We start from the raw sequence: 20,760 nt of genomic DNA, 5'->3' as shown, positions 1-20,760 counted from the left end.
GTAGTGCAGACTTGGCCGGTCTTTCAACTCACGAAGTTCGCGATTCGGCAGATCGAAACTTACCGTTTGGTGCGAGTACTGATAGTGTCTTGCAGAGGTAATGAATTGCCTACGATCGAGGCCCCAGGTCTTGAGATGTCGTGAGCTGCTGGTATGGACCCAGGCCCTACATGGTACAATCTTCCGCCATAGTCACGGATGAGAAGCCTGACGGCCCATCCAGTTGGTCCAGTCTGAGGATCATGATTGACTTTTCATCTAGACGTGCAGCCTCGACAGACGGCGCATCCGGGCTTCAGTCCACGGCGAAACAACCAGAGCATAATGCCGGCTACAGGTGCATCTCAACATCGTCAATAAGAATGACGCAGGAGGTCAGCGACAAAACATACAGAGAGCGGTCCAGACACGAAACGGCCGGCTAGGCCGGTTGGTGGCGCTTAGGTGCTAGTAGATTATCGCTTAGTCATGCGGGCCCAAGGATGTCTAGACTCAAGAGGCTGCGATTCCACTAAGACTGCAGTTGGATGCCGTCTGAGTTGACGAATGAGCGAATCGACAGAGGTACGAGTGCTGATGGAACAGATGGCTCCTAGCCCCCTTTCTGTCAATTGTGGCACTGAAGTGTGGTAGCTCGACCGTCTGGCTCCGGCCAAGGCTCACTGGGGTTATCCGCGATCGCTGTGGCGTTGCCAGAGGGCAGCATGCATTTAGAGTGATGCAAGCCATCTGTGTCTCTGGATTCGCCACCTAGAGCTCTCTCCTGCATGCCAGTTGTACCATACCTGATACTGTGCTTACATATGTGGGCCCACTCAGCAAGCACAATTTCGATATATCAGTGACAGTGGTCGAGCGTTTGCACAGCAAAGTGCCGTCGTGGATGACGGTCCAGAACATTACAGAGGCGCGGACCGTGCTACTGTCTGTTTTTGAGTACAGCCACCAAGGTGTCTGGCACGCTCCAGTAATTCCTCGGTGGTGCGGATGTTCTGTGCAGCGGGTCTGGCATACTCGATTAACAGTGTTAGAGATGATTCGCCACCATCCGATTCTACCTCAAGCTTCGGGTATGTCTTCGAAGTTTGGTCTCGGCCCGGTGTCGAAACGAGAACTTTCCAAGGAAGGTATGTAGTTCCAAGGTAGAAGCAAGGTCGCCGCTGCTCCGGCGACTTGTCCAGTCAAACAGAGTACGAATCGCTCGCTTACTGCATGCTGAGAGGCTACCCTTGTTTCGCTGCCGTATCAGCCAGGCTTGTCTCTCTTCTTTGATTGACCCGAAAGCTGCAGCTCTCGCATCTCCCGAAAGCCAGCCACGTCAGAAGATTCACGTGAGAGGCATGAACAGCCACACAAGGTAGTGTCGCATTGCCATTGCCGGCTATTGCGGATTTGCATGACGTTCAGAGAGAGAAAAGACGCGAAATAAATTTAGCCTCTGGAGCTGCGAAGTCGCTTGGACATATACGAGGACCAGCTAGCTGCTAGAGCATTTGAACGATGAACGGAAGCGATCGTATTCGTGAAAGTTAGTGCCGATCACTGTGGCTAGGGAAGTGACCAGTCCAAGACTTTGCCGGACACCAGGCAGGCATCCATGCAGTATGACCTTTTCATTCTCCAATGCGCCTGGAGACAGCTGCGGTGTGGCTTGACAGGCCTTCTGTCCATCGATTCACGATCTCGCGCAGTCAAGTCCGCGTGGCTGAGGTCAAACTCTAACCAAGAGTCCGAGAGCTAGCAAGAAAGACGGCAGCACCGGCTTTGCTTGGGCACCCATTCTATCGTTCTGCCTAGCAGGCTCGAGCGGCTTCGTTACCTCTGGCGATGCGTATATGACAGGCTCCGCTCCCGATCCACCTCTTTCATGCCCACGTTTGCCATGAACCCCCGGTTATCTCACACTGATCGACGAATACGTCGACACCTTTGACTACTCGCACATTCCTCAGTCCCAGCATCGACAATCAACACATGTTGACCGTACCGTCGATCCACTTACCACACGGTATCGGATACTTTGACTACACATCCCCGACACATACGCGCCACACGTCCTTCTCGGCCGAGACACTGTGCTGCTCGCCAGAACATAACCACGACGAGAGATCCCAAACTTGTTCGGACCAACCATCGCTAGCATACAGAGCACAACCAGCACGACCGTATCTTCCGACCTCATTCGGGATTATGTCTACACAGACATCGCCCGCCCAGTGTCACTACCCGAGCAGGCCTCGACCAGTACCCGTTCAGAACGTGCTACATGTCACTAGCGACGACTCGACCTCATACTCGAGCAGCTCGGATAGCGAGTCCCGCTTTGCCATAGATTTCGGCATGTCATCTCCGCCTGAGCTCGCCAGATGTTCGAGATGTCAACGCACAACCGGCATTGATCTTCGGACTGGTAAGAGCAATATGGTCAGATACGGCCTGAACTTGTGGTATTGCACTCGTTGTGCGGGCCTGGTCGGCTTGACCAACCGCTGAAGGAAGGGAATGTGCGGGTCGCACCTCTTAAGGAAACACCACACCAAACATTTTCAGACGACACATTATCGACTGGAGACGACCACACTGCATCAGCAAACCGTTCGTCTCTACCAAACGGCCACAAGAGTACCATACATCTTGGCGTCTTTTCGCCAAGGACGATATTCGCAAGAAGGGATGGTATTCGTTGCCGGCACGATACAGGGCACTGTTCGAGGTCACACTTTACGAGCATGGGCAGACCCAAAGTGGTAGACTGTCAGCCATTGCTATTGCTATGTAAAGAGACTAGTTGGCCGGACCGACCAGATATGTTACGACTTTATGATTTTTACGGCCAAAGCGTTATATACCCATTTGATATACGGCCATCGCGTCAGGATTGGAACGAACGAGGGAGAGAACTATTATGTGCATTATTTTAGAGTAACTGATTGGTTAGGTCGTGGCTAGTACCAGTCCTCAATCATTCAAACTACAATCAATCGCTCTACAACTATTGACGTGTGAAGTACGTTTGTGGTCTCTTTGTTGACAGTCGTCAGTGTTCGCATCCCATCTCTCCGCCAGTCCCACAGGAAACTTGAAAGGGCCTGGCTCTTTTCTCCAGATCGCCGATGAGACTTCAGAACATCTGCGATCCAAGCATTACATTCGAAACAAAGGCAAAGCCAAAAGGCAACTGGCGTGCTTCGCGTCAAAACTGAACGTTCGCCATTTGCAGACTCGTGACACACCGTCAAAATCCTTCGATTTACGAGACAAACCACGATGTTGCTCAAGAACGGATCCCTCGAATGCGACTTGCAGTCTCCTTGGGACACGAACGCTTGCACCTGACTCCTTCTCTGTGCAGCCGCCGTGGCCTGCGCACTGAACTCAAAGTCTTCGTAAGGCCGCCATCGAAATATAATCTTTTGAGGGCAAGATGTAACTTGATGGGGCTTGGTACTTGGTAAGGGCTCAATGGAGACCTCGTGGCGCAGCGTCACGTTTAAGCTTGAATCATGGAACGGGTATCGTGAGATGTGGCGCTTTTAGGTTGGGTGTTCTTTTGCGCATGTCGGCTGATCGGTTTGCGTGTGAGGTCGATGTCGCGGATGATGTTCTCTGACTATGAGAATTGTGGCTGACGCAGTTTCGTGATGAGTCTGCTTTGAGAGCAGCTCCATTCAGACGATGCACAGCCGCATGAAGCCAGTGCTGAATGCTGTGCAATTCTCCAGATCTAGGCCCCTGTAATCGACGATGGTTCTGCCCGTAGCAGGAAGGTCTAACAGACCTCATCAGAAATGCTACGATAGAGGCGCATTTAGCGCTGGCTCGTGAACAACAGCGCAGCGGCATACCCTACTGCAACGCGTCAATTCCAGCACTACGAGGTTCGCATGGTTATTAGGCACAGTCATAGTCATACAGTATACCGCGCCGTCAAGAAAATACGGTATACTCTTGACATCGTGTCCCTCATCTAGGGTAGAAGAGCATTCCCATCTGATCCACAAGACGACGCTGGACTATTTGGCGGCTAACACGTCGCAGATGTTGCATGCGTAACCACGGAGACCATTTTAAAGTACCTTGCAGCATCGGAATACCATCGCAGCATCGAAAGGCATCGTGAGTTGCGCGGCAAGGCACGGATCATCTGCATCCGGCACCGTTTTCTGCAGCCAGCCGCGATCCGAAAGAGAATCTTGGCATATCGCACACCTCAATCTGCAACTTTGCACCAGATCTTGATATTCCTTGCCGAACTTTGCCTAAAGCGAGCCGAAAGGAGAGGACAGGACAAAGAGATACAGACTGGCGTGACGGCCTGGTATGGAAGCATATCAGAAGTCCGTGCAGGACGTTGATGTGGCTTTGTCTCGACTAAACGCGACGCTAGAGTCCTACAGACTTGGGGGCATTGCTAAGCTGACTGGTCGTGATACTTTGGGAGCTGCAGCTGCGGGCTCCGGGCACAATCGGTCTGCAGCTCCAGCCTCCAAAACAGTCGGACAGAAGCACGCCCCTCCTCTACTGACTCCCGAGGGCAAGCTCTCTCAACCTATTGGCAATACCACCGAATCGCTGCGGGAGCGAGAACAGCACAATCGCGATGAAACTTGGCAGGAGGTACTTGACTTGAGGTATACGCCATTGGAGTATGGCCAGGCGTCGCCACTCCGCAAGGTATGCTGATGTATACTGGCCGATATTGTGCTCGTGCTGATGTATGTTTCAGATTGGCAAAGATGAATTCCAGCCAGCACTAGATGCGATCGAGCGAATACAGCAGCATTATATGGACGAGCATGCCTACTTGACTCCGCTCCGGCTCGTACTATCCCAGAAGTATCTCCAAATCGGCTATCCTGATCTGGCCGCTGGCGAGGCGTATAAAGCGCTTCTACTCTGCGATGCTGTTCAAGACACATCGGACGAGTACCATGGCTCTGCTGCATCGCAGCTTCGGGAGCTCATTCAGCAGATACCTCTAGTACAGCGGATCTCCTTACTCAAAGGCGAGCTGCTCGGCGACCGGCAAACCGCTTACCGTGAGCCAGATGAAGACATGGATGTCGAGGTCGACATCTGGGTCCGCGAACAGTATTTACCATGGGCATACAGGCTGCTGACGCTCAGTCTTCTCCGCTGTGGCTGCTACAAGACTGCTCATTACTATGCTCTACAAGCGACGATCGACAAGGGCTACCGAGACCACTGGCTCCTTGACTGCAGCGTCGAAATTTGGAATTTTGTAGCGACTCATCTCGGCATCACTAGGGACGAGCTCGTCGATCCCGATAGTAAATATAGCGACCGGGATCAGTGGCCCGATATGGGTTATGTCAGACGTGAGCTATATCCATGGAATGAGTGGGAGTCAGATCGATTACAGGAATTGCCGGCTCTCAATTCTCTGATGGCGGAGGTCGCGCCTAAGCTGGAGATACGAGCAGTCGAGTTACCTGCTTTGGCTGGAAGCGATGCTGATGCCACTGTCACGCAATTAGGCGTATTCGCAAGGGAGGACATTCTTCCTGGGGAGGTCGTGCTTGACGAGACATCGATGCTCACAGCCAACAACAAGCTGCAGGACGCTTTGTGCGACGCGTGCAGTGCAGATCTACCCGAGCTCAGCGAAGATGGCGCCACCTCGGCGGTTGAGTGTCCTCACTGCCAGGTTGTTTTTTGTAGTCGAGAATGCTTCGAGGATGCCGAGCAGTCATACCATCAGGCTGTCTGTGGTGCGGATCTGGACGCTTTGCTGCGGGATGTGCCGCCAGCAGAGGCAGCAGATGCCCTCTACTCGCTGCTCTTGCTGCGAGCAATAGCCATGGCCGAAACACAAGACTGCCATCCGTTAGAGCTCAATGAGGTCAAGTATATCTGGGGCGACTTCCATGGCATACCTCTGGCCCGTCATTTCCAGCCGCCTAGTGGTGAGTGGAGGGTTCTCGGGAATGCGCACGGTGGCTTGCCTCGAACACTGCCTTTCAGCTTCGAGCACAATATTCGTCTGCCGATTCAGATGCTGGAGAAGATGGATATTGATCCGTTCGAGGAGCCGAAGTATGATCTCTGGGTCTTCAACACTCTGTATGCCAAATTCCGCGGCACAGCATCTGCACGCCTGTCTGGGTTAGGAGGTCGTGCGATCAGAGGTCCCGAAGTCAGCGCAGTGCACCCAATGTGGTGCATGGCGAACCACTCTTGCGATCCGAACGTTGGTTGGGAGTGGGGAGGCAGTGTCAAGTTCTGGGCGAGGGAGGAACGCGTCGATTGGAATGCAGGAGATGGGAAGCGGTGCATCAAGGCCCAGGCTGGTATCCAAAAAGATGAGGAAGTGCTGAACCATTACTGTGACATTAATCTGCCAGTTCATGAAAGAAGGGAATGGGCTCGTGGGGCTCTCGGTGGCGATTGTATGTGCGCGAGGTGTGTCTTCGAGGCTGGTGAAGGTACCTAGCTGCAGATAGAGTATGTCTGCTGCAGGTCATATTAATATGATCTGTCACTGTTCGACTTTTGATCCCTTCTTCTTCAGCTAGACCACGGCAAGCACGCAAGCATGACCGTTGGAGGCTGAAAACCTTTACGTGTCTTGCTCCGGGGACAACCAATAGCAGAACGAGAGAGGATGCGGGTACACAACGGGCCTCGGTTCGTGATGCAAGCCACTCGCTACATGAACGAAGGGATCAGCAAGGAAAGTGTAGGTTATGCACGGGAACGAGCCAGCCTCGGTGCATGATGCGAAGCGTGACGATGACCTCGATAGCTAGGGACGTCTCGCACTCGTGTTCCCAAATCAACAGCTGGCAGTGCTCTCATCAATCCACCGCGTAACAGCAGTGTGTTATAGGCATGGCTTCTTCGGCGATACAAGCTCTTACATGTATGTTGCAGACTCGACACTATCTGATTTCCAAGCAGCTAACTCATTCTTGTTACAGCTATCCCTAGACAGGTAGTCCTACCTGCCAGCGCAGCATCACTCGCTTACCTCAACGCCCGATATGGCGTTACCAATGATCTATGGATGATATATGTCATCGTCAGATATGGGCGTGTCCTGGCGCAAAGAGAAGCAAGACCGGATCAACATTTTCTACGATTTTGAGAAATGGGCTCTCGATGCGCAGGCCTCGCGCCGCAACTTCTTGATGATACCGAACACCGAGGGACAACAGAAGACTGAATGGACATACGCGGAATCGTACAAGATCGTGCTCAAGTATGCACGATGGCTGCAAGATGTGCATGGCGTGCAGAAGAACGAGATTGTGGCAATCAATATCACCAACAAGCCGCTGTTCATATGGGTATGGTTGGCATTGTGGTCACTGGGAGCTAAGCCAGCCTTCATCAATTCCAACCTCAGAGGCAATGCATTCGTGCATTGTGTTCGGCTGTCCACATCCCGGCTCCTCTTGGTCGACCCAGAAGTACGGGATGTTCTGAACGATGAGACTCGGCCGGAGCTTGCATCTGACGGACGAGGTCGCGCGATCGATACTTTCATCCTGGAGCCAAGTCTTCAAAACGAGATCCTAGCTGGACCTACCTATCGAGCTCCGGACACTGTTCGGTCTGGAGAGAAGAACACCGATAGGGCGATTCTCATCTACACATCCGGGACGACCGGACTACCAAAAGCTGCCAATGTGTCGTGGCAGAAGGCGAGAGCAGGACCAGAGGTTTTCGCACTGGCTCTTTCCCTAACCAAGGACGATCGATACTTCACAGCCATGCCTCTTTACCACACGAGCGCTTCTATCCTAGGGGTGTTACAAGTATTTGGACCGGGTTGCACCATTGTCATCTCGCCAAAGTTCTCACCACGCACGTACATGAAGCAAGTCACCGAGACCGGTTCAACAGCAATGCAATATATCGGTGAAGCTTGTCGATACCTAGTCTCAAGTTCGCCAACACCATATGACCGCGCACACAAGCTCAGGATAGCTTTCGGCAATGGCATGCGACCCGACGTCTGGCAGCGTTTCAAGGATCGCTTCGGCATTCCGGAGATCTGTGAATTTTATGGCGCGACTGAGGGACCCGGGTCCAGCTTTGTCCACGAAGCAAGTGGTTTCACACGGGGTGCGATTGGTCGGTCTGGGAAGCTGATAAGATCACTGTTCGGCGGCAACAGTGTCTTGGTGAGGCACGATCATAATACGGATATGCCCTACCGCGATCCGAAGACCAATCTCTGTGAAAAGGCTGCAACGGGCGAGCCTGGGGAGCTACTCAATTGGCTTGATGCTTCTGCTATCAATGATAAGTACCAAGGCTACTTCGGCAACGACAAGGCTTCTGGTAGTAAGATATTGCGAGATGTATTCAAGAAGGGTGATGCTTACTACCGTGCTGGTGACCTGCAGCGCATGGACGCCGATGGTCGATGGTGGTTCCTGGATCGTGTAGGAGATACCTTCCGCTGGAAGAGCGAGAACGTCAGCACTGCCGAGGTCTCACAAGCACTTGGGGAACATCCAGCATTGCAAGAAGCTAACGTCTACGGCGTCCAACTCCCCAACCACGACGGCCGAGCAGGCTGTGCAGCTATTGCGCTCAACTCTGGCCACAAGCTCGATACGAGTCTGAGGTCTGAGCTAGCGGTGCAGGCGAGGAAGAAGTTGCCAAAGTATGCTGTGCCGGTCTTTCTACGGCTGATGAAGGATGAGCTGGAGGTGACGGGCACGATGAAGCACCAGAAAGTAGCCTTGAGGAATACTGGTGTGGAGCCTAGCAAAATGGGTAGTGATCTTCTGTATTGGCTTCCACCAGGCGCGCAGGCATACGAGGAGTTTGGGGAGAAGGAGTGGCAGAGTATTGTGGGTGGGCAGGCGAAGTTGTGAGCGTGTATATATGATACCCTCTGCATCGGAGTCGTGTAATAAACCTAGGATGCCTGACAGCTGTCAGTGGATTCCGTCTGCCATCTATCAATTTATGCCCCATATATGGCAAGTCTCAGGATGTCCCTGTTGTAGACCTCTCTCTGCTGGCCAGGTTGGTGTGTGGTTTATTGCCGGCGTGCTACTCTCTGTTGGACTTCCCCACTACAGAGGATGTACTTCCACCGCATCCTACGTCACAACACATGTGACTTCAATGCTAGAAGTGAAGCGCGTACACGTACCCTCCGAACTCGAAGTAAAAACCAGGAACAGAGCCGGAATTGAGCGAGCCTTGCACTGTCGAATCATCTCTTCTTGCTCAAAATGCCGGAACAAAAGCCAGTCACTGTCACCAAGTCCGAGAATCTACAGACCTCAGGCGGACAGACTGGGGGAATAATACGGCAGAACGCTCTGGTCAACCTGACGAACAATATCTGCGCCTCACGAATGATTGCCAAGCCTCATTCAGCTTCTGCTATTCATCATCACGGTGATCAAGGTACGCTTAGCTGAGCCCATGACGGCTGTCAGGAGAGAAGCCGTTCATTGATACCAATGACTCAACAGATACCGTCGTCTTCGCTTTCAGCGGCCACGGCACAATCGTGAGTGATGGTGGCAAGAAACGCGAGAATCTTGCACCTGGCGACTTTGCTTTGATTCCTGCTTTCGCTGAGCATCAGGAGGTCAACGATGGGGATGAGGACGTTGTGTGGTGTATAGTACGAGGTCCTGGCCCGCAACCAAAGGTTGTGAATATTGATGACTGGGGCAAGTCGTGAGATTGTAATGACTACTGTACGAAACTGAGGTCCATCCTGTGTCACAATAATCATGAGTATGTTTCACCTTGCGGCCCATTCGCCCCGGAGACGAGCTGCGCAGTCCTCACCTCGCTGATCTTCTGTTGTTCACCTTCGACGACACATGCTGACTGTGCATATGCTGTCGACGGGAAACCTGGCGGAGAAGACGCAGATGCAAACAGTGAGACTGCATGAGGACAGCCAGATCACATTCGCCGCCCACGCACTGACCAGGCACTTCGAAAGCGCGTTGCCCCCGCGTCGTCAGGAAAGTCGACAGTAGAGCGTGATCCGATCACATTGGCCAACCATTTACGTCCTCTGTCTGCCTTCTCTGTGCGTCGATGATCCATTCAGTAGTTACGCTGTCGACCAATCGTCTGAATTGCTTGTAGAATCACCAGGCTCGCATTACTTCTCCTGCAAGCTGCAATAGTCCTTCATTCAGCTAGAACAGCCTGTAACGCCCAGAGCTACTACTGGACGGCTAGCCCTGCCGCGTCTCATGCAAGCACTCCCAGGATCACACCCATCCAAGCTCAGTGCGGAATTGTCCTGCCTCTGCACCTCACATCCAACCTGCAAAGAAGCCTGAATTACTCGGACTCGTCTTTGACAACTCGCAGCGATAGTTTTGTGGCTGGTACACGGTTCCTCTCTGGCTCGAGGCCAGCTACTACTACTTCCTTCGACACACGACCACTTCCACCGTCAAGATGAAAGCTGCACCGCTACTTGTGGCCTGGCACGACGAAAACGCTCCTGTTTACTCGGCACACTTCGAACCTCATGGCAAGGGAAGACTAGCTACTTGTGGAGGTGATCACAATGTTCGAGTATGTTTATTCCAGGATGTATTGTCGACCACGTGCAGTCTGCTGACAGTCACAACAGATATGGCAAATCGATTCGAACGGCGAGGAACGGAAAGTCACATACCTGTCAACGTTGAAAAAGCACACCCAGGCAGTCAACGTGGTCCGGTGGTGTCCTCGAGGCGAGCTTCTGGCCTCAGCTGGTGATGATGGGAATGTGCTGTTATGGACACCTTCAGACAATCCCGCGTTGCAGGCTAGCTTCGGCGAGGACGGCCAGGAAGATGTTGAGCATTGGCGTGTGAAGACAATGTGCAGATCAAGCACAGGATCCGAGATATACGATTTGGCATGGTCACCGGATGGCTTGTTCTTCATCACAGGCAGCATGGACAATGTTGCTAGGATATACAATGCTTCGACTGGTGAGTATCTGACACAGTTCTAGTGAGGACCTGCCACTAATTTCACACAAGGTACATGTGTGAGGCAAATCGCAGAGCACAACCACTACGTGCAAGGTGTAGCTTGGGATCCGCTCAACGAATATGTGGCCACGCAGTCTTCCGACAGGTCTGTACACATCTACACGCTGAAGACGAAAGACGGCACCTTCTCTCTCGCACAACATAACAAAATCACAAAGATGGATCTACCCGGACGACGAATTTCCTCCAGCAGCCCAGCACCACCAGATCTTAGCAACCACCGCTCGTCATTCGTGCAAGAGACCCTGGCAGAAGCACTTGGCTCACCACGACCGTCTGCTCCTGGAACGCCGCAGTCACTGGCTTTGCCGATGAACCCACCTCCGACATCACACAGCCGAAGGTCATCTTTCGGATCTCAGATGGGACAGAATTCAATGCGACAACGGTCCGTCTCGCCCAGCCCTTCCATGCCATTACCTGCTGTGATGCCGTCTGCCTCTCCGGGTTTGTCTGGACTTGGCGTGCGGAATACAAATCTTTACCAAAACGAGACGTTCACTTCTTTCTTCCGGCGACTTACTTTTGCTCCGGACGGCAGCTTACTCTTCACGCCTGCTGGTCAATACAAGACTACACATCCTCATGTCGACGGATCAAAATCTACAGATGATGTGATAAACACAGTCTACATATATACTCGTGGTGGGCTAAATAAGCCACCAGTGGCATATCTGCCTGGCCACAGAAAGCCGTCGATCGCAGTGAAGTGCTCTCCAGTGTACTATAATATGCGGGTGACGAGTAGTGATACTAAGGAGATCACGATTGATACCCGGACAGAAGAAGACATCCCACTCCTGCCCGAGCCAGCTGTGCCTACGAGGCCAACATACTCTTCGATGGACCCGCCACCAATTACCAGCGCACCGTCTCCATCGCCGAGTGCTGCAACCATGGCATCTCCACGGAATCCACTCGATGCAGAGCCAAGCCCGACGTCGAATGGTCCTCCTTCATCTGGTCCACCGCCTGCTTTTGGCCTGCCTTATCGAATAGTGTATGCCGTGGCAACACAAGATGCGATACATGTATACGATACCCAGCAACAGCGGCCAATCTGTGTTGTCAGCAATTTGCATTATGCTACCTTCACAGATCTCTCTTGGAGCACAGATGGGCAGACACTACTCATGACATCTTCCGATGGCTTCTGTTCTGCTCTCACATTTGCGCCTGGAGAGCTTGGGACCGTCTACCACCTACCACCAGTGAGCAGTACACGGCATACACCTACACCAATATCAATAGGCAAGGCGAACTCTACTGCGTCAACACCGCAAGCCACACCTACAGCCTCCTCAGCAACCTTCGCACCATCAATGGCGAGACAACTCTCAGCCCAAAGCAACACTTCCGCTCCTCCGCCCGCCGTCGCACCCTCACCACCACCCTTCACATCAGCGCCTCGGCCCGTGTCGCCAGCTCGAAGTATGTCAGCGTCAAGTATAGCAACAGAAGCAAGCAGCTTTGCACGAGCACCGGATCAGAATGCTGTGCCGATGATGAACTACCCAACACCAAGCATGGGCTCCCTACCCTCAGTAGCTGCGGCTGGATCGTCGGGCTTGCCACTGTTCACGCCCCCTCAGACGCCCGGCCACCATGTTAATGGCTCGGTGGGCAGTACGTCTAGTATGGTTGCTGCCGGCGTTAAGAGAACGAGTGATGCAAGCGAGGCGGCGGTGGAGGAGGGCAGGGGTGAGAAGAAGAGGAGGATTGCCCCTACGCTTGTGTCTGATAGTAGTGCGACTGTAGGAGGACCGCCTGCATCAACGGGTGAAGATGGCGAGTGACGGGGGTGTGAGATGGGCTGTCAGGGTAATTGTGGATGAGCTGATACTTCTAATTTGGGTCTTAGTAGCGGTTTAGCATGGCGTTGGGGCTATAGAGATCATATCAGAGCTATCTAAACGGTCGAAGAAACGACAACTGATCTAAACAACCTTATCAACTCAATTCTCAGCATTTCTCTTGCGCTCTTTCCAGGTGCTTTGTCAGCCAAATTCCCGCTTCCAGCGGGCCGGGCTTGGGCTATCACTACTTACGCCCTTCCTTCCCATCAGCAAAAGAGATCGATATGGGCTCTCCCATATCGACCAACTACTTCTATACCATCGCCGTCGGCTCAAAAAGGAAGGCAAAAGGAAGGCGCTACTCCCCATCTGGGAATCGAACCCAGGTCTCCCGCGTTATGCTCTAAGGTGTCTTAGAGGGAGATTCTCAGTGAAGTAATCACATGACAAGCGGACTTTAAAGCGTTAGCGAAATCGTAATAATTTCAAATGAGGCTGAACCTACAATCATGACCACTAGACCAATGAGGATGATTGAAGCAGCGAAGTGCTTGGAATGAACGCGGGTTAATCTTTTCAATCTATATAGGACAAGATTGGAGAGCCGAGAGGAGCGAAACGTGGTCAGGTACGAGCTTGACGAAGAATCAAAACCGCCTTCTTGATCTCTATATTGCGAATCTCTTCATGGGCGAGCGAAGAAAATAGCAATATGATCCGTGTGGCACGTTCGACCGATTATTGAGACGATTCAAACCAAGAGATCATACACGACACATTCGGAACCCGGTCTAGGTGAATACTCAATGCCTAGTACTACTTCTGACTCACTACCTACGCCCGAACTCCAAACATCCTCCCAACCTACCAGCAACTCCGGATATATCTCTCTACTGTCTTTTCAACTCGGCGTCACATAACCCGAAGTTGGAGCACCTTCCAGAGCAAGCAGACTGTACATGCCGCCGACAGCAGGCCGAGCAATAAACATCCCAGCAGTAGGATAGCTAGAGAAAGGCTTAGCAGGAGTACTCCCCAACAGGTCATGGCAATTGATACGTACTCTCCAGTGATAGTCTCATACCAGTCCGTGAAGGCGAAGTTCGTGGGTGTCTCGTTCAACCATTTGGCGACGGTGTCGATGAATTGGGTCTTAGTGCTGGTGGAGGCGATGGCGGCGCACCAGAGTTCCCAGTCGGCTATGAAGCTGTCAGTATCATATCTGCCGTCCCTGTACCGTTTGGTGCTCACCTTTCGTATATGTATGCCTTGTATCAAGTGGCGGGCCATACTGGTTGAAGACAGTTGGGTAAAAACTGGACTGGATATCGTATACGTTCCTCGGGACTAGTTCCAAGCCAAGCTCAGCGTCCGCATACAGGTTGTACAGCAGACCATGGGAGGTCAAGTTGCCATAGTTCAGCGTTGTACGAGGATAGGTCGTGTTGTAGTTGACGCCAAGCTTCTCCCACTGACAGATGTAGTTGTGTGCGATGGCAGTGTAGTTGGCGCCGTCGTCGGGATGACCTGTACGATTGGCAATCTGAGCCATGGCCTCAATGCCGATAATGCCCTTCAATGCTAGGTTGGTTTGGTTGACGAGTGCACCCGCGAAGTCGTCGGTCGAGATCTGGCTGTCCGGGATGAGTGCTTCCTCGACCAGGTACTCGACCCATTGCTTAAGAATGCCGTAATGCTGGGAAAGATATGCGTTGTCATTCGTGCGTTGGGCGTAAGCAAGTGTCATGATGATCATGTCGCCGCACTCCTCAAGTGGTTGTTGTTCAGCTGGAATGATTGTCAGTAATCGACGCCCGAATCATGTCTCTTCGCCACAGGCTTACCATTGCCGTCATTGTGTCCTGTTGCGTTCGGGAAGCTGGTGCCAAGATCGTGAATGGAGAAAGCATACGGCCAGAACCCAGCCTCTTGATTGATAAAGAGTGGATCGAGCATGTACTTGAGCATAGTAGGGTTGAGGTAGATGGCCATAGGATGGAATGGAAAGATAACATCAACGGTCTGGATGTTTCCATCCGAGCTGATCTCCTTAAGGAAGACGTATGGCGCCTGTCATATTTCGGTCAGCGATACCTTAAGGGCCCTTCGTACTTGACTCACATCTGGCGTGTTCGTGAACTCCAGCGCACCGAAGGCCTGACGAGCGGCAAGAGCTGTGAGAGCAGAATAATCATCACCACCAGCTGCGACTGAGTCACTCTTCACCTTATCGTCGAATGTTGAGGCTAGCGACGATCCCTTGGCGTAGTCATTGTAGTAGAAGTCAACCTGCAACATCCTTAGCATTCTCATTGCTGCAAAGCAAGGAGGAGTAATTGCTTACGGCTGCGGTGTTGGTATCGAAGTAGCTAGTCCACATGCAAGGCAGTGACTGGTTACCACTAGCACCTTCGTACTGAATGCAGTCATGCTGGTGTAGACTGAGCTGGAACAGCGTGCTGACAGTAGACGTGCCAACCTGGCCAAGGCTGTTGGCATAACCGAATACCGGGTAGGCGTCTGTCCAACGATATCAGTCATGGTCACGAGTGTGCGTCGGGCGACTACGACGTACCGCTGATAGCACGATAATTCGTATCCTCGGTATTGGCGAGAACGCCGTTGTTCAAGAACTGGTTTCTGACGTTAAAATCCGACCCAGACTGGTGGGTCAGACCTGCAACATTCGAGGTGGCGTAATACCTGTCAAAATCAGATCGACGTACGAGCGCTAGGAAGGGCTGCTGCTGAAGCAAATGGCAAGACTCACCAGTAACCCCAATCAGCCTGCTGGTTAGTCTCGGAGAAATTGAGTTGTTGCTGGCGATACACCTCGTGGTAGGCAATACCACCGCCTGCCTGCCGCCTGTGATGTTCGTTCGCCGACCCTGTAGGGTGAGCAGAACCGGGTGGGAAGAAGTTTGTTGGTCGGAAGTGCGGGTTGCTCGAGACTTGGCTGGGTCGGAATGGGTGGTCAACGCCGTCCACGCCTTTGTAGGTTGTCTCGGTGCCGAAAGGACCATCTGGCTAGAATTTACAACAGCTCGTCAGCTAATGAACGTTACTTTGAGTCTCACGGCAACGACTTACGTATGTGGTTGTAGGAGCTTGTGTCGTGGTTGGAGTGTTAAGTTTCGGCTGAGCAGCGCCTTGGATCACATCATAATCCCACTGAGCTGTAGCACTGCGATCGCCAGACACCCACTCGGCAGTGATATCTGTGTAAAGCTGGACATCGTGCTGATGGCCATCGGCACTCTTGACGTCAACGTTCATGTAAGAATATGGCAAAGAAGCTCGGAGAAGATCGTCTGGCACGACTGGAGAAGTGAATGTGATGGTCATGTCAACCAGGCCAGCAGCATTCATGGTGAAGATGCTCTTGGTCGAAGTGTACTCGTATCCAGTCTGGTCCGCGTAGAGGTTGTTCTGGTCAGCCGCGCCGAACCAAGTATAGCTGACATTGTCGACTCTGATGAATCCAGACCAGCCGGTGATTTGACCCGCCCAGAACGTAGGCCATTCGCCAGCAAGATAGCCTCCATTGCCCCCGTCGCTGCCAGCTTGCTGCCAGGTACTCATGTACGGAGAGCGGACTGCCAAAGGAAGAGCCGGAGGCCGCAATGGCTTGAAAATGGACTGCGCAGTAGCCACGCTGGCAGTAGCCGCGAGCAATTTAGTGAAGGACCGCATGTTAGTGATGGAGGAGGAAAACAAACTTGCCTTGGAGTGCTACATCCCCAGGCCTATAGCGTTTATAGAAGGCGCTGCAAGACTTGAGGGGTATTACGGCTTGCCTTCTGCCATCCCACAATACACACATCCGTTGAGAGGAGCTCGCTGAACGTTGCTGGCTTCATATGTTTGTTCGCCGCATGCGCCATTGGCTATGGTGGGTGGAGCACAGTAACCACTCCGCATGATGTTACTATGCTCGCGCAAACCATTTGATCGTACCCCGCGCCCAGTCGAGTGGATGAGCACCCACGATACGTGGCGGCATCATGTTCAGTAGCACATTGGTGTTGTGGGATCCGCAATGCTTGGAGATTCGTATCCCCGAAGTCGTCTGCGCGCTTACGCAAGGCACAGGCTGCAGAGGCGGTGTCGAGTCCGGCGGTGCTGGGTCGACGACGTTCCCGACGAGTTCCCAGTAGACAACGCCGTGCTACAAGTGTTTTCATCGTCACAGGCGAGCAAGTAAGTATCGATGATGATTAAGGTGACTAGGATTGGTTGTCGAAAGAGGGGCGGAACGAGGAAAGTTCCCTGAGAGGCGCACATCGACACCGCTTGGGCTCCACTGTGTGCGACTCGATCCCTATTCGTTGTGTGTTCCCCAGACCCACGTCAGGATGTACGACCTGTATCCACACACGCTATACGCGAATCTCGTAGCTCGGGGTTTCATCAACGAGAATGCTTCGCGAAGCGCTGGTGCTCTCGCTGCTGTGGCAACATGGTCATTGGCGCCTTTCGAGAACAGTCATTTTCCGATTCCCTGGCAAGAGTCAACCCAGGGTCTCTTTATTGAGCATGAGCAGTCGGGACTTGCCTCTACATTCATCTTTGCTTCTGGTTCAGGACCACAGCATTTCGAGTCAACTTCGACTCCGTTCACTTGTGTAAATAGAATGCCAAGTCTGCCTTCGGATCGTACTCCTACACCAGCAATCAGCTCATGATCCGGTAAGGGCACCAATCTAGTACACCCCGGCTTACCATCTTCGTCCTCCCGTTCCCCATGAAACGGAAGCGATTCTTACTCCTATACCTTATCTCGAAATCCTCCGGTCGGATATGCTCAATCATATCATGAAAGCCAATCGCCGACCTAGACCAAAGCGAAAGAATGTCAGCGCAACACTCCACATCCACATTGTACCTCCGCGGACACCCGCCTACTTACCCAGCCCAGACAGCAGTAACCTTCCCATCAACCCGATGCCCCTTATACCAACTCTGACACCCGCCGCTCCACACCAGCGTCTGCATGATCTCGTCCGCATACGCATTAAACTCCTCGACAACCTCGGGCTTCGGATCCACCCACAGAATGTCCTCCTCCGCCATCTTCCACGCCCACGAACAAATATAATCTGCTGACCATCCCAACCCCGCCATGAGGCTACCGTGTCCCACGGGAGCATTGGGTCCACAGAACCTATGCTTTGGTCAGCAAAAACAGTACAACCCATCTAACAGGTCAGCTGTGTGAAGAATCGTACATGAAGAAATTCGGAAATCCCGCCGCAGCAAGCGACAAATAAGCCATCGGCTCCTCCTTCCACGCCTCACTCAACGAAACACCATTTCTTCCAATCTGCTCGTAGGGAGGACGATGCGAGACGTCGAATCCCGTCGCACAGACGATAGCATCGAACTCATACAACCTCCCATCCGTCGTCCTTATCCCCTTCGCTTCAACCCGTTCAATACTCTCCGTAACCAAACTAACATTCTCCCTCGTGAAAGCCTCAAGGTAACCAGGACCAGGCGTAGCACGTCGACATCCGACTTCATACTCCGGCGTCAGTTTCCGCGCCAAGTCCTCATCGCCACCGAGTTTCTTCTTCATCATTTCCGCCGTGGCTTTGCGTCCTTCCTCTTGCGCGACCGAGTTCTTGACGAACATGTCGAAGGCCTTGTTGCTGCCCGCCTGGATCTTCTTACGATACTTATTCAACCCGGCTGGATCCTGTCGAAAACTCGCTTTTTCTTCTTCGCTGTAGTGGTATTGTGTTTGACCGCCTATGATACTAGACCCCAGACCGGGGGTGATGTATGTAGGTGATCGGATGAAATTGGTTACCTGTGCCGCTTTCTCTACAACTTGCGGGAGGATCTGGATAGCGGAACTGCCATTTCCTACAACGCCTATGCGTTTGTCCGTCCAGTCGAAGGCTTTATTCCAGACTGCTGAGTGGCAGAGATGACCTTGAAAGTCGTGGAGACCCGGGATACCCGGCCACCGCCATTTGGATAAGAATCCTCGCGCAGAGACGAGGATATCGCAACTGTCCTTTACCACGCCACCTTGAGTCTCGACTTCCAAATCCCACTTCCCTTGCCGCTCGTCGAACACCGCTCTGGTCACGCGATGTCCGCAATTCACATCCCTACCGAGATCATACTTCTTCACTGTCCGCAAAAAGTACTCCAAGATCTCCTCCCCAGAAGCATAGAAAGCACTCCAGTCCGGGTTAGGTTCGAACGGGAACGTGTAGATATGTGCCGGGACATCACACGCTACACCAGGGTAAGTGTTCACGAGCCAGGTGCCTCCCATGGACTCATTGGAATCGTAGAAGCAGAGGTCGATAAGATCAGCTGATCCGGGGCCGGAGAGGGCGTGCTCGTGGTAGACTTTGTAGGCGAGATTCATCGCTGCTACGCTCGCGCCTATGCAGACGATACGCAACTTGCGCGTGGGTGTTCGCATGGGCTTCTTGTAGAGGGGGATCCATTCTGCGGGTAATGGTTGGCCGTAGCGTTGGAATGGTGAGGGTGTTGGTCCGTTGGCTTCGTCTGGGGTACCGTTGAGGACGACTGTTGGTTGGTGAATTCAGGCTTTGTTACATTGTAGACTTGGGGGTGGCGACCTTACCTGTTGGGTCTTGAGCATAGAGATCTTCGACAGAGGCGTCGTCTTTCATGAAAGCTCCAGCCATGGTAGGTACTGTTACGGGAGTGATGAATATGCTGGAAATAGATGATACCTACCTTATGCTGCTCTGATAGCCATATGAGTCCATCTCAAGAGCTCGAGAACACGTCAACGATTGTTACCATGTCAGACCGGAGCTGACATAGCCGGGCGAGGTGAGGGGAAGGGAAAGACGGATATGTTTTAATACAAGATCGCCATCTCGTCGCTAAGGGATATCATGAGAATTTGCTATCATGAGCTGGCTATTGAGGCACATTATCAAGCTTATCCCCGTCAGCCAAGTTTGTAGCTGATGATGGCGGTAGAACAATATACGAGGAAGTCGTGCTGGTTGGTCTAAGGCAGACATTGATCAAAAGGAGAAGCCATTCACTTCAAACCCCAGCCCCGCACTTCCAGAAATCCTCGCGTCGCGTCTCATCGAACGCGCCTTCCAAAATTAACCGTATCCCCATCTTCGCACACCCACCTCGCCATGCCCTCGCCCAAACGCAAACTCGAACCCGACCACGAGACGTCAAAACCCAAAAAACCTCGCACCTCCCCTCCCACCACGGAAGCAACAATGCCCTTCACCACCCCCGACCCACCCCCAGACTCCCACATCAACTCCACCCTAGCCCTTTCCTACTGGTCCAGCACCGAAGCCAGCGTCTCCGGCGTCCTCGGCGGCTTCCCCCAAGTCTCACGCATAGACCTCCAAGGCAGCAGTAACTTCCTCGCGAAACTCCGTCGAGGCTCGAAGTCCCATCCCACATCGAGGAAACTGAAGAGGGTGGTGGATTGTGGGGCTGGGATTGGGAGGATTACGGAGGGGTTGCTGGTTGGGGTGGCGGAGGTGGTGGATGTGGTTGAGCCGGTGGAGGTGTTTACGGAGAAAGTGAAGGGGAAGAGTGGGGTGGGAGAGGTGTATAATGTTGGGCTTGAGGCGTGGTTTCCTGAGCGTGAGGGGGTGGGATTGTACGATGTGATATGGAATCAGTGGTGTGTTGGCCAACTCACGGATGCTCAGTTCATTGCGTACTTGAAACGGTTACCGCCTGTTTTGAGTGAGGGTGGTTGGATCATAGTGAAGGAGAATCTGAGTAATCATTACCTAGCCGAGGACGTTTACGATGAGACGGATAGTAGTGTGACGCGGACGGACGAGAAGTTCCGACGACTGTTCGAGGAGGCGGGCATGAAGGTGGTGAGTTCGGAGCTGCAGAGAGGGATGCCGAAAGGCTTGTACCCGGTACGGTCATATGCTCTGCAGCCGAAGTAGGCCTGCATGTATGCACCATGGTAT

At 52.8% G+C, this 20,760-nt stretch overlaps 6 protein-coding genes across 6 annotated transcripts; 4 read left to right on the top strand and 2 right to left on the bottom strand.

The window, feature by feature from the left end:
• Window positions 1-4,320: 4,320 nt before the first annotated feature.
• FAT1 (long-chain fatty acid transporter fat1) lies at window positions 4,321-8,852 on the top strand (the record flags this gene model as incomplete). Its single annotated transcript, XM_064836389.1, has 3 exons — window positions 4,321-4,674; window positions 4,727-6,410; window positions 7,048-8,852. 3 exons carry the CDS (start codon window positions 4,321-4,323, stop codon window positions 8,850-8,852), a joined length of 3,843 nt encoding a protein of 1,280 aa, XP_064695780.1.
• Window positions 8,853-9,218: 366 nt separating this feature from the next.
• LTS14_003685 (uncharacterized protein) lies at window positions 9,219-9,679 on the top strand (the record flags this gene model as incomplete). Its single annotated transcript, XM_064836388.1, has 2 exons — window positions 9,219-9,396; window positions 9,465-9,679. The coding sequence occupies 2 exons, from the start codon at window positions 9,219-9,221 to the stop codon at window positions 9,677-9,679; spliced, it is 393 nt and encodes a 130-aa protein (XP_064695779.1).
• Window positions 9,680-10,419: 740 nt separating this feature from the next.
• CAC2 (Chromatin assembly factor 1 subunit) lies at window positions 10,420-12,802 on the top strand (the record flags this gene model as incomplete). Its single annotated transcript, XM_064836387.1, has 3 exons — window positions 10,420-10,539; window positions 10,598-10,943; window positions 10,995-12,802. The coding sequence occupies 3 exons, from the start codon at window positions 10,420-10,422 to the stop codon at window positions 12,800-12,802; spliced, it is 2,274 nt and encodes a 757-aa protein (XP_064695778.1).
• A 901-nt stretch (window positions 12,803-13,703) lies between these two features.
• Window positions 13,704-16,495, bottom strand: LTS14_003683 (uncharacterized protein; the record flags this gene model as incomplete). The annotated part of the gene is made up of 9 exons (XM_064836386.1): window positions 13,704-13,809; window positions 13,866-14,001; window positions 14,054-14,590; window positions 14,647-14,872; window positions 14,924-15,091; window positions 15,147-15,322; window positions 15,378-15,505; window positions 15,573-15,829; window positions 15,893-16,495. 9 exons carry the CDS (start codon window positions 16,493-16,495, stop codon window positions 13,704-13,706), a joined length of 2,337 nt encoding a protein of 778 aa, XP_064695777.1.
• A 924-nt stretch (window positions 16,496-17,419) lies between these two features.
• Window positions 17,420-19,473, bottom strand: LTS14_003682 (uncharacterized protein; the record flags this gene model as incomplete). The annotated part of the gene is made up of 5 exons (XM_064836385.1): window positions 17,420-17,464; window positions 17,525-17,636; window positions 17,712-17,966; window positions 18,031-19,351; window positions 19,410-19,473. The coding sequence occupies 5 exons, from the start codon at window positions 19,471-19,473 to the stop codon at window positions 17,420-17,422; spliced, it is 1,797 nt and encodes a 598-aa protein (XP_064695776.1).
• Window positions 19,474-19,947: 474 nt separating this feature from the next.
• LTS14_003681 (uncharacterized protein) lies at window positions 19,948-20,736 on the top strand (the record flags this gene model as incomplete). Its single annotated transcript, XM_064836384.1, has 1 exon — window positions 19,948-20,736. One exon carries the CDS (start codon window positions 19,948-19,950, stop codon window positions 20,734-20,736), a length of 789 nt encoding a protein of 262 aa, XP_064695775.1.
• Between the last annotated feature and the right edge of the window lie 24 nt (window positions 20,737-20,760).

Source organism: Recurvomyces mirabilis (assembly GCF_035927965.1).
Source record: "Recurvomyces mirabilis strain CCFEE 5264 chromosome Unknown scaffold_8, whole genome shotgun sequence".
NCBI classification, from domain to species: domain Eukaryota; kingdom Fungi; phylum Ascomycota; class Dothideomycetes; order Mycosphaerellales; family Teratosphaeriaceae; genus Recurvomyces; species Recurvomyces mirabilis.
Note: the sequence above shows the minus strand (reverse complement) of the source record. Positions and strands in the feature narration are given on the sequence as shown.